This window comes from Odontomachus brunneus, unplaced genomic scaffold (genome assembly GCF_010583005.1).
Source record: "Odontomachus brunneus isolate Ranch 3 - 2012 unplaced genomic scaffold, Obru_v1 Obru_scaffold_032, whole genome shotgun sequence".
Classification (NCBI taxonomy): domain Eukaryota; kingdom Metazoa; phylum Arthropoda; class Insecta; order Hymenoptera; family Formicidae; genus Odontomachus; species Odontomachus brunneus.
The window spans coordinates 2,046,707-2,065,642 of NW_022639482.1; the positions used below are offsets into that span (position 1 = coordinate 2,046,707).

General features: G+C 37.4%; 2 protein-coding genes across 2 annotated transcripts in view; both read right to left on the minus strand.

Moving 5' to 3' along the window:
- The window catches only part of LOC116843443 (zeta-sarcoglycan), a 379,594-nt gene extending 368,913 nt beyond the window's left edge, over positions 1-10,681 (minus strand). Inside the window, exon 1 of the mRNA XM_032813829.1 lies at positions 10,163-10,681. The gene's annotated coding sequence lies outside the window, so the exon portion shown is untranslated. The remainder of the gene's footprint in view (positions 1-10,162) is intronic.
- A 4,211-nt stretch (positions 10,682-14,892) lies between these two features.
- LOC116843444 (RING-box protein 1A) lies at positions 14,893-18,788 on the minus strand. The gene is made up of 6 exons (XM_032813833.1): positions 18,686-18,788; positions 15,800-16,043; positions 15,583-15,610; positions 15,342-15,463; positions 15,169-15,254; positions 14,893-15,036 (listed from the first exon to the last, which is right to left on the minus strand). The coding sequence occupies exons 2-6, from the start codon at positions 15,890-15,892 to the stop codon at positions 15,024-15,026; spliced, it is 342 nt and encodes a 113-aa protein (XP_032669724.1). The 5' UTR covers positions 15,893-16,043; positions 18,686-18,788; the 3' UTR covers positions 14,893-15,023.
- Between the last annotated feature and the right edge of the window lie 148 nt (positions 18,789-18,936).

Here is an 18,936-nt window from a genome sequence, read left to right on the forward strand (position 1 = left end):
CTCTCTCTCTCTCTCTCTCTTCTTCTCTCTCTTCCTCTCTCTTACAGAGACGTTCTCACGCGGGCTTTTGTGCGATTCGTATCGTCAGTGGTAGTTGGTAGCTGCAGCTTGCAACGCCATTACCGCCCAACACAGAACTGAACTCGAGTGGCACATTACGACTGCTTCTGTCGACTGACGCACCGATAGCGTCACCAGTTTCCACGATTCGTTCAACATAATTCAAACAAAAGTTCCCGAAGTTACGGCCGTTGTACAGCGACCAACGTCACACGTACGTCGAATCAATGCAAAGGGAATTACAATCCAACGAGGTGAAGGTAAAAGGAAGAGACTGCCGGCACAATGACGAAGACGCTACTCAAAAGCCGCATTGGAATGTGACAAAAATTATATTAGGATATTTGCTCCTATCTTGAAAATTTTATTTTAGCCACGTGTTAAATGGTTAATGAACTGTTTTCAATCCACTTGGACGTGCTCTGCACGAAATGATACGAGGGAAGACCGATCAATCGTCTCGCATGTAAAAGAGAGTGTGAAGAAAAACAAGAATACGAATAAAATTTCGGATTTTAGAAGACCCCGTTTCTTCGCGAGGAAAGACGACAGAGAGAAAGAGAAGCTCTGGCAGAATCGTTTTCTTATAGACGATTAAACGAGCGAGGTAGGCAGTGCGCTGCCGCCTTAAGAAAGAAAGAAGTTCGCGTCAGCCTACTAAAAATTCAAACGCGCGAATTTCCCTGGGAATAAATTTCCAAGTTTCCTAGCGAGAACAGCCAAGCAAATACATCGTGCCAAGCTTACCCAGTCAGCCAGCCAGCCAGCCAGCCAGCCAGCGCGGTCCAACTGGAAAGTTTGGCGCATTGTCGGTGAATAAACGGAAACGATTGTTGCGCGACGCTCACAGGGACGAAGGGTAGAACTTTGCGAACGCGCGATGCGCATTTATTGGCTCTTGCGATTGGCGACGAATGCGTCATTATGTGGGATAACGTAAATAAAAATAACGTGAAGTGCGCAAAATAAAAATGTTTTAATGAATAAAGTGTGATAAGGCAGAGCGACTCGGTAAAAAGGAAGAAACAAAAAAGATGAAACAGAGAGGGAGATAGAAGAAAATCGATTTTATCCCAGGAAGAATTTTTTTTAAATCAAACGGGAGCATATTAGGAGTAAAATATCAAAGAAGCATAAAGTATACAAGGCGTGAAGAACACGACAAGAGAGAGGCGAGTTTTGAATCTATTAATGTTTTAAATCTATATCAATAACTTCGCAAAGTTTTTGAATCCTGATGAATTCATAAGAACTCATATATCAACGTACTTCAGCATCAATGAGTGTTGTAGACAACCTCGACAGACAAAAAGATTGCCTGCCTCACCCTCGTGAAGGATTTCTCACCCAGCTGTGTAGTGCGTCCTCGAACGCTGTCATGAACTATAGAAAACACTCCTTCGCGGTAAGACGATATCAATGAAACATTCAGTCACGCACGCGGGTAATAGCTTAATTAATACAAATTGAATATAAATAGTTACATTTTCCGCTTCTTCTTTTAAATCAACCCTTCACGATATCTTCATAACTTATTTTATATTTTTACGGATATACCTGCACATAGAAACAAGAATTAATTGCAAGAGTTAAAATATAGTTGTCAGTTAAGAGATATACTATTGAAACTAAATTTATTAGTTATTTAAATTTCGACACTACGACAAAAAATATTCGTTGCTAGATAGAAAGTTCCCATTATTATCATTTCAGTTTGCTTTCAAATTGCACTTTATATCCGTCAAAAACATAAAACTGGTTTGTGACAAACACAAAGAATCGCATTGCAAATCCAAAAACCAAAGTTTGGATTCCCATTGATTTTTTGATCTACATTGATAATGAATATTTACTTTTAATACAAATGCAAAAAACAATATACGTTGACGTTGTGTCAATCAGACATTCTGATTATCAGTGCTAATAAAAAAAATATGTAATAAACAGATTGTAAATAAACAAAACTTGTTTTATATCTGAATTGCACTTGTGTGCAGGCAGAACTTATTAAATTGAAAAATGCTATACCATTTTACGTAGACTCTACCACGATAATTAGTAAGATATTGGTAAAAGAAAATTAATTAAGCAATGCATACAATGCGGCGGTTTAATTTCAGTAAATAAATTTCCATCTCACAATGAAAACATTTTATTTGTGATAGCTAATTGTTAGTAATGACAGCGAAACAATTAGCCTTTTAATTAAATTCGAATCAGCCACCAAAAGTTAGCTCATACTACTAAGTAAGTTCTTTGCATGTTGGCAAAACGAAATTACGTGAGAAAAATTAATATTTCGTTAGCTGACGTAACCGCAAACGTTTACAGAAAACTAACGTTCTAAACTTTAAGATAAAATAGAGAATTAATTCCAGAACAAATCTTGGATAAAGAAGGCGGATTCTATCAACGACAAAGCGGTCTATTGCACAGCTACGATCGGATATACATGACTACAAGGAGAAACATTGCAGCACTTGGGTCAATCATGGACGTGCTTTACGTGAAACTGCTTGTCGTAGTCGGAATAGCTGTGCCAGTCACGACCAGTCTTAACCGCAGAGTACCAGTTGCTTCGGATCAGGTCACTGGCGACATTGTTGGATCGTATGTGTATCCCCCATTTACTCCGTGTCTTGTATTGTTCCCATATATCCTCTCTATATACCGTAGTTAGAAGATAAGCTTAAATCGATTTAACGTAATTTCTTTGTTTCTATAATTAAGGACTGAAAGTTCACTCAAAATGACCTCAAATAAAAGTAGAAACCAGATATTAATTGTAGAAAACTTGTAAATGATCATGCAGAATATGGTAAATGAGTTATAGTAGCGACAACTGCCGTCGTGTACTTATACTTTAGGTCAAATTGAACAAAAATGTCCTCTATTTCAAATTAAAACTTAAAATTTATCATTTTCCAAATAATCACATAGATTTTCAATTATTAATTAAAGAAGATTATTGCACGATTTTGCGTAATAATGCACTCATCTTCTTTAATTAATAATTAAAAATCTATGTGATTATTTGGAAAATGATAGAGGACTTTTTTATTCAATTTGACCTAAAGTATAAGTACACGACGGCAGTCGCTATTATAATTTATTTACCATATCCTGCATGATCATTCACAAATTTTCTACAATTAATATCTCGATAATTATTGCGAATATCGCAAAACGGTATAGGACTTTTATGTTCACCTCAACCTGTTCTACGTCCCTACAAAATGCCCGGAGGAGAGTGTGAGACACCCTGTATACAGGGTGTCCCGCTACTACCGCATTATCTCTTAAGGGCGGATTCCTGAGGTAATTTGAATAAAAAATTTCTAATGCAAAAATGTCGAGACTATAATACTTTTCAAATTATAAACGATTAAAGTTGACCAATTATATTGGCTAAAGTACGCGCGCTCGGTAAGAATAATACACAATAGTATGTAAAGGTGCATGCACATGTCGTCCCTTTTCTAAATATTGGTACAGAAGTTCCATACATACAATAATAATCTGCCTAATATGTAATAATAATCTGCGTTTCCTATCATTTAAATAAACCTATCGCAAATAATAACAATTTCGTCAAAATGTTATGAATAAAATATCACACAATACTTTTATGAGAATCAATAAGCTGTCATACGTTTGACAACTAATTTCATATCTTATGCAAATTCTCACTTATGTGCATGCACCTGTATCATTATGCATTATACCGTATAAATAAATAAATAAATAAATAAATATATATATATATATATATATATATATATATATGTACAACGGTTCTAGTATACTATATTGATATATTTAAAAGAAAAAAATATTTAGGAACGTACAACGTGACATATTTACTTGATTTTTAATCGTCCAATAACTTTTGTGACAGAGTTTCTCTTGCTAATCGCGATATTAAAATTAAATACAAGTATTATCGCGCCTATATCCATATCACTCCGAAATTAGGTCTTTTCTCGTGAAAGAAGGATGCAAGTCGCCTCAAACTGCACTTTGATACATTTTGTCTTTGTAAGGATGCCACTTCTATCTGTGTTCGACCGACCTTACTTTCTTGATTACGTAGCACACAATTGTTTTCGGAAACAAAGCCATGAAGAAACTGATAAAGCACGACCAGACGCACGGCCCAACTTATACCTTTGTGTGTGACACCGAACTTTCTCCAATTAATTAAATAAATAACAGCACTCAACGATGACGGTCGACATTCGCATATTTGCGACGTGTGCCAATTAATTCGACGACTCCGCGGATGAAAACGTGGGATAAATAACGGTGAGTACGGATTAGCGAATCGGCTGGAGAATCGCGGGAAGAGTGCAACGGTACGTTTCGCAACGAAACGACAACAATGAGACCCTTACGCCGTAGATGTAGCAGCGGCTTTTGTCTGAGGACTAGGCGCGGTGGTATTTGGCGCTGGCTCACTGGTATTTACTGGATTGCAAATTGGGGCGGAAATAGCTTCCGGCTCGTTCAGAGCGATTATACCGGGTGCTAGGCTGCTTCTGGTCACGGCCCAGATGCACCTCATATTCCTGAACGGCAAGAATCTCGCGTTAGCCGGCCACAGTGAGCACGTAAAATTTCCTCTACTGCATCCGCAACAACGTATCTCCGTCACGAGAAAATTCTTCGATTCGGGATAAAATAAGTGACCGTGTGCATATATGTCTACAAGGAGATACATAATTATGCTCAAAACGAAAATGCGCTAAATGAAAAGAAACTAATATTCCATTGAACTATTTATAAAATCTCTAGGGTTTCTTTAACAAGAACTCTTTCTCCACAACAGTACTATAACACACCAGAGTGTATTCTCTTCTTTATCTATATATGATACTTAAATTTAACTCACGCACCGAGAGAAAAATATTTAAAAATTTATTTGAGCGATATAAAGTTTATTTCTGTAAAATAAAATTTATTTGTGAAATAAAGCTTATTTCGGTAAAATAAACTTTATGTCTTAGAAATAAATTCTCAAATATTTTTTTCCTAGTGTAAGAAATCATTTTTAATATAAAAAATCTCCATAATAACAGGACTCTTTAAAAATGTTCACTAGATTCAAAATTCGTCAGAAAATCAGTACCTACTTTTAAAATAAGTACATATTTCTCCGATAAGGCAACCCATATAATAAGAATAAAAAAGGCCTATTCATTCCTCGTCTTGAATAGATCATATCAGCAGTATCTTATGTAACCTTTGGCTTGCCTACCTGCTAACAAAAACTGGAGCAGAACAGAAGTGATAAACCGATTTTACTTGCCGCAACAGTTGGATACAAATGTAGACGATGCACGCGTCTAATTATTAGTATTATTATCCGACTAATTAGAGGTAGGTCGCGTGATAACGATCACTTTGAGTGAACGGGTCGGCGCGCTTCGACTATCCTTTGCAGTCAAGAGCGGCTGATCGGGATGTAGGCGGAGGATAATAGGTGAGTGCGAACATCATCCAGTCGAGAATTACATTCCAATAATCAATAAGCTTTTAATTTTAGTAAGGGTCGATTAATCATACTCGATATTTATCGAAATCGAACGTGATATTTATTGGCTTCGAGATCGAAGTCGACGTGTTTAGGCCCCGCCGATGTTTACGAAGTCGCTCAATATCATCGTCATCGAAATTATTTCGACACGTAAGTGACGCGGACTTTTAATCGTTGCAGTAACCGCGCGTCGATTAGCGAAGGAATTGTTTGCCAAAATTGCGCCGATCGTGTTCGATAAAGAGACGAGAATCTTTGTATCAATGGGAACGCGCGACTATGCTGGTACGAGTCAGCAATTGAAACTCTCGTATAATTGCGGTAAGTACAATTTTCTACGCAACACGTAGCACATATGCATTCATTAGCGTAATGCGTACACGATAGATAACATACTCATTGTCACCAAGACTAAATAGCGGTATTAATATCGCGTGTTCGTCGTGTATCGTCGAAATCTGAACTAATCGAAATTATACGCAGAGATGCATGATTTGAACATATTTAAATTGTTAATTGTGTAATTGTAAATCACACCGCGTCTCTGAATCTAGTATTCACAAACGAAATCGTTATCAAACGATTATAATTACGTGCCCGGAGAGACGGCCATAGCTCTACAGTCAATCCCTTTCGGATGTTGGTACGCGCGTTTGAAGTCTATTTTACTAATGACAATCGACACGACATGATATAACTCGTGCGTTATATTTCGAGAGCGAGAGGCGATAGATTTCTCACGGAAAGACGCGAGGCCGTTTCTCTTCCCGTGCACGATCGAATTCAAGTTTAATCTTCGCGGTGATACGCTCACCGAGATCGGAGCGAAGAAGAGTGGACGAAGAGATCAGTTCTAAAGGTGAAATCCCAAGGAAAAAAGCCCCGTTCTCGTATCAGTCGAGCATAGACCGCATCAGCACATATAGGGTTCGCAAAAACTTAATCCGCTCGCTATAGAATGCAATAGCAGGAAACGATCGGTATAGTGTAATTTTCGATCAGCCTCACGGTAATTTACAATAGAACCGCAATGTCTAGACTTGTACTCCTATTCTTTATTATCTCCGGCTTCCGCGAGTTATTTATGAGGCGACCGTCATGTCGAATCCAAATATATTCTCACTGCCTCATTTATATCTTAGCTCAAACTTATTTGGAATATTAATTAGAGAAGAAAAATTTTGCACGGAATAACCGAGGTAATGTTTCGACGTTACATATCGAGGAATATTTTCCGGTCAAATTTCCGACGGCAAAGTCATCTCGAGGTTGAACTTTGCGAAAACGGGGAAAGCTTGTGCAACAGCCATAAACGGCGGACGCGAGATTGATGGAGATACGTACTTTTATCGACGTACTCGAAAAAGACAGGCGGCTACGACGGAGGAGGAAGAGGAGGAGAAAGAGACCGGCCCTCGACAGTTTGATACGGTTTACGGTAAACACATTTCGGTGGCAATCACGTCATGGGGCAAGCAAGCAAGCAGCCAGCAAGAAAGCAAGACTAGTCGAGTCGAAGAGTAGGTGATGCTTCCTAGGTTGGGGAAGGTGCGCGAGTGGTCGCTGAAGAGCTCTTAGCCGACCCTTTGTTGCCCCTGCCACCCCCAATCTCACCCCACTTCTGCTATCGCGCAAGGAACGACAGGGGTATGGTGGTGGTTGGTATGGGGGTTAAAGGGTGGCCTCGCTCTTGGCCAAAGGCCTCTGATTTACTTAGCCTATCGAGTGCTCTCGGCGACTCGTCTGCCAAGAATACCGTATACTGTTGCCTGAGATGCCCGGCTTGGCAGCTTCCCGGTTCGTCTACATCTCAAAAACGAGCGTTTAACACGACGCGTCGGAACACTTAGCCAACGCGTTTTCTAATTCTACCTTCCGTATCATTTTCGCGAGGCTGCGAGTCACGAGTCGACATAATAAATTAAATTTTAACCTCTCTTTGAGTGAATATATCGCGCCCGCAAATGACTATAATCGCGTTTTTGTATCTTTCAGTTAGCGCACATATGCACTTGTACCTATTGTTGCGATTAGATTCTAATTAATTCTATTGTTTCCCGTTATATTACTAGTTTGTAATTCACTTTTTTGACTTTCATAAACTTAAATTTTCTCTAATTGTATACTGAGAAAGAAATACTCGAAAATATATTAATAGGATATATCACAAGTTAGTTCACAAAAATAAACTTTATATATTCCATAAATATATAAATTTGTAAGTACTTTTTTCTAATATATTCTTTCCTATTATGAATAATTAATCATCGAAGATACTTATGGCATCCGTAATGTCCTCGAATATGATATTGCATAATCTAAAGTAACGATTATGGAATGGTAATTTTCATATCATACGATATTTCAGGAAATAAGGAGCGAATCGAGGACGACAACGTCGGAAACGGAAACCGCACAAATTCGTTGCTTCCTTCGCGAGAAGACGGACGGAACCCTTACACGCAGTAAGAAACCCGGAGGGAGGGAAAGAATATCGTCGAGTCGGTCTAGAGTCGGCGTCCACCTTCGCCTTTGTTTTTCTCGCGGATCTAACGAGGATTTACCGTTGCTGCAACTACCTGCGTCCTCGACAGTCACTACCACAACGTCACCACCGTCACCAACAACCTGCGCGGCAATAGTGTGAAAATCTCTCGATGCGCGGACGGAGAAAACGCAGAATCTCAGTTCCGGCAGGAGTCGCGAGAATAAGACGACGGCATTCCCGCTGTCTCCCCCAGGAACCAATTTAGGTACGCGCTCGGACAGATTTAAATCAAATCAAGCTCGCCGCTATTCGCGAAAATTAATCTGTGACAAGCCGCCCTCCCTCTTCCAGAAAAATAGCGGCGCCGCGAAGCTTCTGAAGTTTGCGGTTTGAATCGTTAGCCGGCTCGTCGTCTACTAAATTCTCTCGCTTAGTGACGATGGACATTGAGCTACTTCACGCTGATAAGAGAAAATAATAAATTTTTCACTGTCCGTGAAATTAACTTTTGGGCCGAAATGTTCCGTCTTTAAAAATTACTGCCAGAATCCCAGATAACACGTACGCGTATCAGAAACGTTTCTTAAATGTATCTATTTAATACGTATTTATTTATATAATTCTAAATTCTCTTTATTTAAACGAAATATTTACTTAAATCAAGTAATATTTGATTTAAATAAAGAGAATTTAGATTTAAGTAAATATGTTAATGGCACCCATCAAAGAAATATTTGTTGATTTTAAGATAATTTTTCCCTCAGTGTAGTTGCAGAACCGTAAAACACTAATAAGAAACGTTTTAACAAAAACCTTTTTAAAATTTATTTATGAAACGTTTATAAAACGTTTTAAAACGCTCATAAAACGTCTCTTCAACGATTTTTTTCGCAAAAATAACATTTCACCTAACGTTTTTTTAGTGAACATTTTACTCATGACAAACGTTTCAGAAACATTATGAAACGTTTTGGAAACGGTTATGAAACGTTTAGTTCTAACGTTTACAAAACATTTCTAAAACGTGTGTGTGCTACCTGGAATATAACAACATCTATTTTTTTACTTTCCATCGGTCGTTATCGTTCGCGTCCTTCTAATCTTCACCGCTTAATTATCTCGTCCAATTATTCACGTTGCTTTTCAGACAACGACAGTCGACAACGTTCGAGAGTAACGCGACCGAAAGAGAAATCTCTCGATTTATCGGTGCGCTCATCCGCCCCTGAATCGCATCGACAATCTCGACTGATTCGAAAGTCTGCGGCGCAGGCAGGCAGGCAGGCAGGCAGGCAGGAAGAAACAAGTAGAAAAGGACGACGGCGATGTCCTGGCGCGGGGCGACGAGGCGAGGAAGCCTTGATATATCCGCCAAACACAAGGAGCCCGAACGCCTCGCCGGGATTTATCGGGACTACGGATAATGGATGGCTTCGCGCAGCTACCGGGGGACGCTTTTTTAAATAATACAACGTGGAAAATTCTTGGCCCTCTCACGTACTGCACGATAATCGCGACTACCCCAACAGAGCGTTCGATGGGGCGAATATAGCGGAGGTAATTCAAAAGACGATCAGTTTTATCTGTTACGCGAAACTTGTGATAAACGTTGTAAATGATTTCGTAAATCTCGCACCCGATCATTTTCCAGGTGGTCAACACGATTGAGAAACAAATTATTCTCATCGAATACATTTTTAAAACTCTTTCTCTCCCTCAAGAATATATGATACATTCACTGCTTAAAAATTAAAGGGTGAAGAGGAAGAAATTACGAATCAGAGATTTGTTTCTAAAAATGCAGCGCACGATTTAGCGCGTTAGAGTCTTGAATTTAAATGAATAAAAATTTATAATAACAAGACTAAACAAAAGTAAATTGGCGTATTCAATATGAGACTTACGGCTTAAGAACTAAGGAGCATTATTAAAAACGCAAGTCGACAAGAGACTTACACTAAATTCTAAATTTAATTTTTCAATTTCCTATACTCTGATACTATGGAATATTTTCTTATTTTGGGTAAGTTCGTCAAATACCAGTTAAAATCGGAAACACTCGGTATAATTTGGCATACCTGGAAATATATGATGTATCGCTGTCCGCGTGCCAGCTTTCTCCGCCCTGATTACTCACTTCCTGTTCCTCACTCGATGCACTGACACTCGCGTGAGATACGAAATCCGAACGGAGAAATACGTATCAATTAACGCGATGCCGACAAAAACACGATTGAATATTTTAACCCTTTATTTGACAATATCTCTCTCAAGTAACGTTGATTTCTCATACAACTATAAATGCAGCGTGCATTTATTCAGCACTATTGCTCTGGAGCAACTATCTGATTACCTGTTTGTCCGCCAGTATCTCAATAATTTCGACTTTTGCCACTAGATGATAAAAGTTGTTGAAAATGTTTTCAAGATGATAAATCGCAAACAATATAATTGCATTCCAAGGAGACGTCGCTTACTTCATTTAAACATTCTAAAATGTTTTTCCCTAAATCTTTTTGTATCTGCCAAATAAAGGGTTAAAGACCGACGAAAATAATAAACGCGTCGCTATACGTACTCCGTGATATGTACGTCGCTCGCCGGCTCGAGACGTAATGACCTAATCACGGTTACGCACGAAATTTCCAAAACAATCGGCCCGGCAACCGTCGTTGCCCGGCAGTCGAAAACGTAAACATATATTGAATGAGAGATCATAATAGTCAACGTTACTAAAATATTCCAGACTTTTCAAGCAAATCGGGACATGCATCGTAAATGCCCGAGACCAAATTTTGAACATATTCCAAATTTAGCAAGCGTTGATTTGCGTCTCTAATAAAGCTCCGTAGGCCATATGTCCCATCTTGAATTTGTTAACGCTTTCTTTTCATGTTTACACTTATTATTATATCTAAGTCTTTATTATTTTATGCTATTGCAATTTTTTGTTATTATGTAAATCGTTATTATACGAATCTGAATTGAAATTTCTATTGGTACATAGCTTTATTGGATACATATTGTGTGGACACACTACTGCCTAACAAATTTCCTCATCTCTTTTCAAATTCTAGATGTTATGAAAATTTCCAAGCTCGATAAAAAAGATAAATACTAAAAGGATTATAAGAAAAGAACGTTGATTGTTTTAATTATCTATTTATTTATTGTTTACTAATTATTACTAATAATTAATAAACTTATTACTTATTAAATATTTAATATTTGCTAATTGCATATTTTATCCGCAGTCTAATATACTGCACAATTAATTCATTATACCCATTAAAATTAAGAATAAACATTAAGTTTAGATAAAAATATATTAAAATAATCAAATAAATTAAATAATTCTTAAATGAGTCTTTTAAGCCTTAACATAAGGAGAATAATAGTATGTAATTATTCCTAATATCAAAGTAGGTCAACAATCTGTATAGAGTTACATCTCGAGAGATTCTCTGTTAGTCCTTCAAGTTCTACGGAATTTGTAAGATTAATTCGCCAGATTAGGACCAAAATTTCGACTCGAGTCGTACGTTAAAATATCTCAATATCATAAATTGAAATGATGTGTTGGTTCTCTCACGCTATCGCATATTTGTCACAGACACGAATATTATATACAGATCGAAAGAATCGCACAATTATTTTCACTAACAGGCGTCAGCGGTTACGGGACTACGTAACGATGAAACTTAAAGGATTTCAGTGAAGCAGGCTTCAGGTGTAGTGCAGTGACGACAGCTTAACAGCCTTAACCGGCTTTCCAGAGTAAATTTACCTCTAGAAAGTAGATTTACACTAAGATTTAAGGGGAAGTAAGGGATGAACGGTGTTCGCATTGGGACAGACGAACCGCGAGACAAAAACCGCGGCAGAGCCACCGTTGGATTGGACGATCCTCGGGAATGTATTTAATTCGATTGGCCTTTGCCGCCGTCGTCATCGGACTGAAACAAGGAGGGCAAGCGGGGAGAGACGGCGGGACAGGGGTGGCTTTTATCAGGGGTGAGAGAACCTCTGTTTCCGCCGGAAATGAGGCCTTCGCTAAACTCCGCACCCCCGCGCCAGCGACCTACTCCCCCTATCATCCTTCCCTCCGCAACACCCTTCGCCCTCCCGTCGTCCCTAACGCCCTCGCTGTCGTCGTCGAGGATGAAAATCGTATTTATATCCCATCTCTCGCGCCCAGGTAAATATTACGAGCGAATGTACGCACCTGCCGCGACGAGCTGTGACAAGCAAGATTCGCGGAGCCGAAAAATCGACGCTCTTTCACCGTGATGTTCCTCTCGGCGTGCCGTAGTCGCGTTTAGAGGAGGCGTTTTCACACTCGAAACTCGCAAATTCCTCGTGTAACAACAAGAAACTGTAGCGACGAGGTCGGAGAGCAGATTCTGATTTGTTCGCTGCGAGATAAACGCTTGATCTTGGATTTATCGAGATCTTTCATTATATCGATATGATGTTATCCTGTTCTCTCTCTAGTTTTTCGGACAAAACTAATTTATTGTGTGACGGAGCTATTTTGAAGTTTTTAACTTTAATAAAAACTATAATTAAATATTCTGAATAAAATCAGCTTTAAGTGATTTTTAATATCACTGTAATATAAAAAGTAAACTAAAGAGCGAACACTGAGAAAATTTTATTTGTATCTGTGCCATATTTTCAGACACGCCGAATCTGATCGAGTGCTGCATACGAGAATAAAACACAACCAATAGAAAACTAATGAAGCTTATCATTATTTCATAATAATAAAAATCCGTGTATTTGTTACAATACAACGATGAGAGTCGCGATATTGAATAATCAAAGAATCTCACATCTGAATGTAATATACGCTGCTGATGTATTATGCATCACTGCTGTCTAGAAATTTCTATTCTATTTCTATTTGTATCTCATTCTCGGATCTCGAGGCAGCCCAAGAAAATTCAGACATCTGTGTACATTTTAAGGGATAATTCCCCGAAGTGGTGCTTGCGAAAATATCGCTTTATCCGGCTAAAAATCTCCTCGTGAAAAATATATATATCTCATGCTTCGTTCTTAACGCTAATTAGTTTGAACTCTGACATAAACTAATATAAGATCTATTTGATCATTAGACCGATCGACCTACCGGGATTCACCCACGCATTCACCATCGATTCCACGCCTTTCTCGAAGGGGTGCGAACGCCCCGACCTACCCCCTTCCCACGTCTGACTATTCATAAGCTTTCTTAGAGCAGGTGCGCGAACTGTGTCTCTTTCTCTCTTTCTCTCTCTCTCTCTCTCTCTTTCTCTCATTCTCTATCCCCCTACTCTACCTCTCTTTTTGTTTTCATCCTGCGCGCGAATCCTCCGAATAAGGCACGGGATCTAGAGGTAGACGGCAGACAGGCAGAGTAAGAATCGAGATGGAAGAAGCTTACCGTTGCTCTCTCTAGGCGGATGTCGACCGGCTGCTCTCCCACTCCTCTCCCCCGCAATGCCGAGAGAAGATGTAATTTTCGCTGTATGCCCAGATTAGAAGCCGGCTTGTCGGGACCTAGCCGGTTCCAGGCCGTCTGATAAGTATTGCCTGCCGTATGCCAGCCTCCTCCTGAATGCCCTAGAACTGGAAAAGGGATTCGAGAGATGATCTCGGTGCGATCGATCGACCTCGTGACGTGACGTCACGGACGACGACGATGGGCGCCCGTTATATCCCGTTAAGGAGCTACGTATCCGCATCGGCGCGGATTTGTGGAATCGCCTTGAGCGTAATGAAGACGTATATACACCGAACTATGTTAAATAAATGTCATTGCTATTAATACGGCTTACGGCGAACCGTATCAAGTACAACGTACGATGTTTCATATAAGCCATGATAAGTACTCACAAAAGGTACGTGAATTATATTAACGGAACAAAGAGATAAAGATTTGTTGGAAATTTTACAAATTCTAATTCGTGCAAATTTTGATGAAAATCCTATCTAAATCCTCTCACATTAAAATTAAAATTGTAGAGTAAAAGAAAGGATCGTATAGAGATATTATAGCGAATGAGAGGACGCGATTTTCAGAGGTGAAAAGTGTGTAGCTATCATCCCACACTCCTTCCGTATTCGCTTCGTCCCGTCCTTGTCACTGGAACGGGACGAAACTTTTACTAGACGAAATCTTTGAAAGATCTGATAATCGGATTAATCAAAGTTACGGTTAAAAGGATCCCCATCGTGACAGAACAAATAATATCCGGATAAATAGCGCGCAATATTGATTCATACCATATTTAAATATGTAATCTTTATATTAAACGTACATATAATTGACATTAAAGCACATATGTGTTGTACGACGAGTTTATACCAGTATTGATTGAATACCGAATAAAAAATTCTTGCAATTCTCAACGAAAAATATTGAGACTCAGATTCTTCAATTCTTTATTCAATAGTTACTCCACATATCACAAACTCGTGTGACAAGTAAAATATCAAACTCAAATAAACATTACTTGTATTGAAAGATAATCTGACACTCCGCAATATTTTTAAATTTAACGAAATTTATAATGTGCCATTTAGAAAGACAAAAAATCAAATAAAAAACAAATCAAATAAAAAACAATAAAAATAAATCATTCCATATATCTTATCACATGTTTATTTATTATAAGACTTACAGCCTATAAGTTAGATAATCATATAATTTAATGACATTAAACTTGTAAATTAGTCGAATGCTTATCATTTAAATATTTGTTCCAGTAACAAGAAGAGTAGTAAATTCGACAATGCACAAACTATTGATTTTGTATTTTTCTTTTGTATCTGTTTTTCTTTTTATTCATCCACAGATCTTCAGTGTAATTATGTTTGACGTGTGAAAAAAGAATACTCCAGTTGAAAATTATATCCCATCATGCAACTGACTAAACTTGCACAAGTGTATAATTAGTGACCATACCTATAAACAGAAACAATAAAACTGTTATCTTTTACATGTATGAATTAATTATATCAAAACTAACATATAAATTGTATATACCAATATAGTATAAGTCTTACATTATACATAAATTAAGCAAAATATACTTACTTCTGGAATTCCCATTCACGATTGTCAAGTGGACATACTTGACGTGTTTTCAGCCAACGTGAGATACAATGAAAATGGAAAGCATGCTGAAGAAAGACATACGATTATGGAATGAATCAATCAGAATATTAGTCATAACAATATTAACTTGGAAGTAATAGTATTCAACGTACGTTGCATACACCCCAAGCTACTGTGCACTCCTCACTTGTAGCAGATGCTTGATTCGCTTGACACTCAATGCACAGATCCATAATGTGATTACGGCAGATAGCACAATTGTCCACAACAATGTCTGTGAAAAGCAATATATTAGGAACTATAGCCTTATACATACATAACCTATATGATATATACTATTATATATACTATATTGATAGTTTTATAATTCCAATAATTGACTTGATTTCTTACCCCATGCCCATAATGCTACTGCGTTCCACTAAAACAGACATAAATAAACACGTGAATAACACGTGAATAACAGATACACTAGTATATCAATATACCAGAGTTACACACAGGGAACGTGACAAAGCGTGAATAAGGTTAGGAAAACGACACTTGTATGGCGAGAGATAATTATAAGTACAATCAGTTTCGTATAATCAATTTATGTGTTTTCACTTACTTTTTTCACCTCAAAACGCTTTTTCTCGCCTTTCCCGCTACTGGAAGTTGGCAGGTCACATTCGTCGTCGTCGATCTCCATCGTAGTCGCCATTTCCTAATTTTGAAGCGTTGGAGGCCAAGTGGCACCTAGCGACAGTAGGCTCAACCGATTATCAACAAACCGCGTCGATAATCTAAATAAAAATTTCCTGACTACCATTGGAGCCCACGATAATTGAAGAGGATTGATATTATCGACTGTCCTAAGAGTATAATTATTTGAATGAGGAAATAATAAAAATCATACAGCGCGCGCAAATGTTACATTTAAAGCATATTGTCTAGGCTTAAAGTTAACATCACTTAGAGAGAATTAACATTTGATTATAGATATGAATGTCAGCATATTACAAAAAAGATTTGTAATGCCTACCACTAGCTTATAAAATACAACAATATGTTTTCTCATATTCTCTACACTGGTTTCAATTTTATTCTTAATTCTAAGCAATATACTTGTAAGCAATTTTCCTCCTATATTTTGGAGAAACCACAGTCTTAACCTTACATCTAAAATTGCAAATAAAATATATGCAAGATACGTACCCACACAGCAGAGGTGTCCAAAATATATCACAGGGATATCCTAAAGATATATTTGGGATATGCGATATCTTCAAGATATCCTTATGATATATTTGGGACGTTCCTCCTATGTGGGATATAAGTTCATAGACGCATTATCAGTTCCAACCTTAGCTCTAATGACACTCGCCAACTTTTTCTTTGGCGAGTCGAAAACGTAGATGGCAGCTATTCTCCCCAGCAAACACAGAATATAAATATTATATAACATAGAAGTAACACGTAATATAACGGATATTATACGTTATTAATGTTAAAGTTACATAATTTTCTTTTATAACTGCAATCTGTGTTTTAGAACTGTTATAATTCTCTGTTATTTACAGGTTATAATTATATAACATCAACATAACTACAATATAATATGTTATACAACAAGCATTTATTTGCATTACATCTATATTATATAGCATTCTTATATCTAAAGATCAGATCATTCACTAGATGGCTTCCGTTTTCTCGTGTCTTTCTCGTACGTAAAATATGATGCATTAAATATACAGGGTGTCTCACTCTCCTCTGGGCATTCTGTGGGGACGTAGAAGGTTGAGGTGAACATAAAAGTCCTATACCGTTTTGTGATATTCGCAATAATTATCGAGATATTAATTGTAGAAAACTTGTAAATAATCATGCAGAATATGGTAAATGAATTATAATAGCGACGACTGCCGTCGTGTACTTATACTTTAGGTCAAATTGAACAAAAAAGTCCTCTACATTTTGCAAATAATCACATAGATTTTTAATTATTAATTAAAGAAAATGCGTGCATTATCACGCAAAATCGTGCAATAATCTTCTTTAATTAATAATTAAAAATCTATGTGATTATTTGGAAAATGATAAATTTTAAATCTTAATTTGAAATAAAAGACTTTTTTGTTCAATTTAACCTAAAGTATAAGTACACGACGGCAGTCGTCGCTACTATAACTCATTTACCATATTCTGCATGATTATTTACAAGTTTTCTACAATTAATATCTCGATAATTATTGCAAATATCGCAAAACGATATAGGACTTTTATGTTCACCTCAACCTGTTCTATGTCCCCACAAAATGCCCGGAGGAGAATGTGAGGTATCTTGTATAAGAACGATGATCATAAGACTGCACTACTATGGAGTTCACTTTTATAGTAAAAAGAAGTGATACACTTTTTGATAATAAAAATTACTTTTACAATAGTAATCCTTTCCATCCTCTGTCTGCACAGACGTGCCAAGAACGTTACAAGCACGTCGTTACGACGTTATTACGTCATAACGATGTGCTCGCCACGTCCAGTGCTGTCAGGGTTTGAATATGTACAGAAAAATGAAAATAAATAAATGAAAATAACTCCAATAGCATAAAATGCCTGAGAACATATTGAGACACTTAACGCCTAGAATAGCTCTAGGATGATTCTAGGAATCTTGGTTTATTTGGGAGCTAATTAATTTAGAATGGCAAGATACTTTTATGTTATCACCTTTAGTAAAAATATTTTTAATACAAAATATATAATTATAATATTTTTACAAATTAAGTGATATATGAGATAGCTTATAATTTTTGCGTACAATTAAATACCTATAATTGCTGGGAAATAATAATTTATTCCAGCTATATAATATTTCAGCAATATATATAACAGCTATATAACATTTTAGTAACATGTTATATTTCTGTTATATAGTTGCAATATTGTTTGAGTGAGAAATTATAACTAATGTGTATGTTACATATAACAAACATGTTATATTGCACGTTACATTCCGTTATATTATGACGATGTAACTGTTATGTTATTGTATTTGCTGGGATCTTTCTCTTTCTCGAATACTGAATCACTCTCGTAATGAATGTAACGAACGCATGATTTTTTTTCAGCTCTCCCAACGGTCTATCTCGCGAGACGGCTCTTGTCTACAGCTATTTAACGATATTTTGCTTACTTAAGAGGTGCAAAATTTACATTCGGCACTTCCGACGACGATAATTCGCGTGTGGGATACTCATTCGGCAAAACGTCGAGTTGCGATCTGAAGATTTTAACTCCCCACAGCACAAAAGTTTCAGAAAGGTTTCAAAAACATTGAACCTTTTTGAGATCTTCCTAAAATCTTTCTGAAAGCTTTTTGAAACTTCTATGCTGTGTGGGTCTTAACCGCCATGTAAAAAACTGAGTATATTTCATTCGGCACTATCAACGGTTCATTCTGTTCATATACATCGACTACTTAACCAAATTTTACGATAAACGCGCGTACCTTTCACTCGGCAATTCCAGCGACGATAATTCATGTACAAAACTCGACTTTGACGAATCGAAATGATGAAAAATGCAGGACGATCTCGAAACTCTGAACTACCATGTCGCGATCCACTTCGCAAATGAACGTTGCAGTGATTGAGATTCTCGAATCGAAGTATCGAATGTTTGATGCAGTGAACCAACACAATAACCCACTCATTTGCATTACAACAATGGCGTAATACGATGCCAAATTGCCGGAAATTG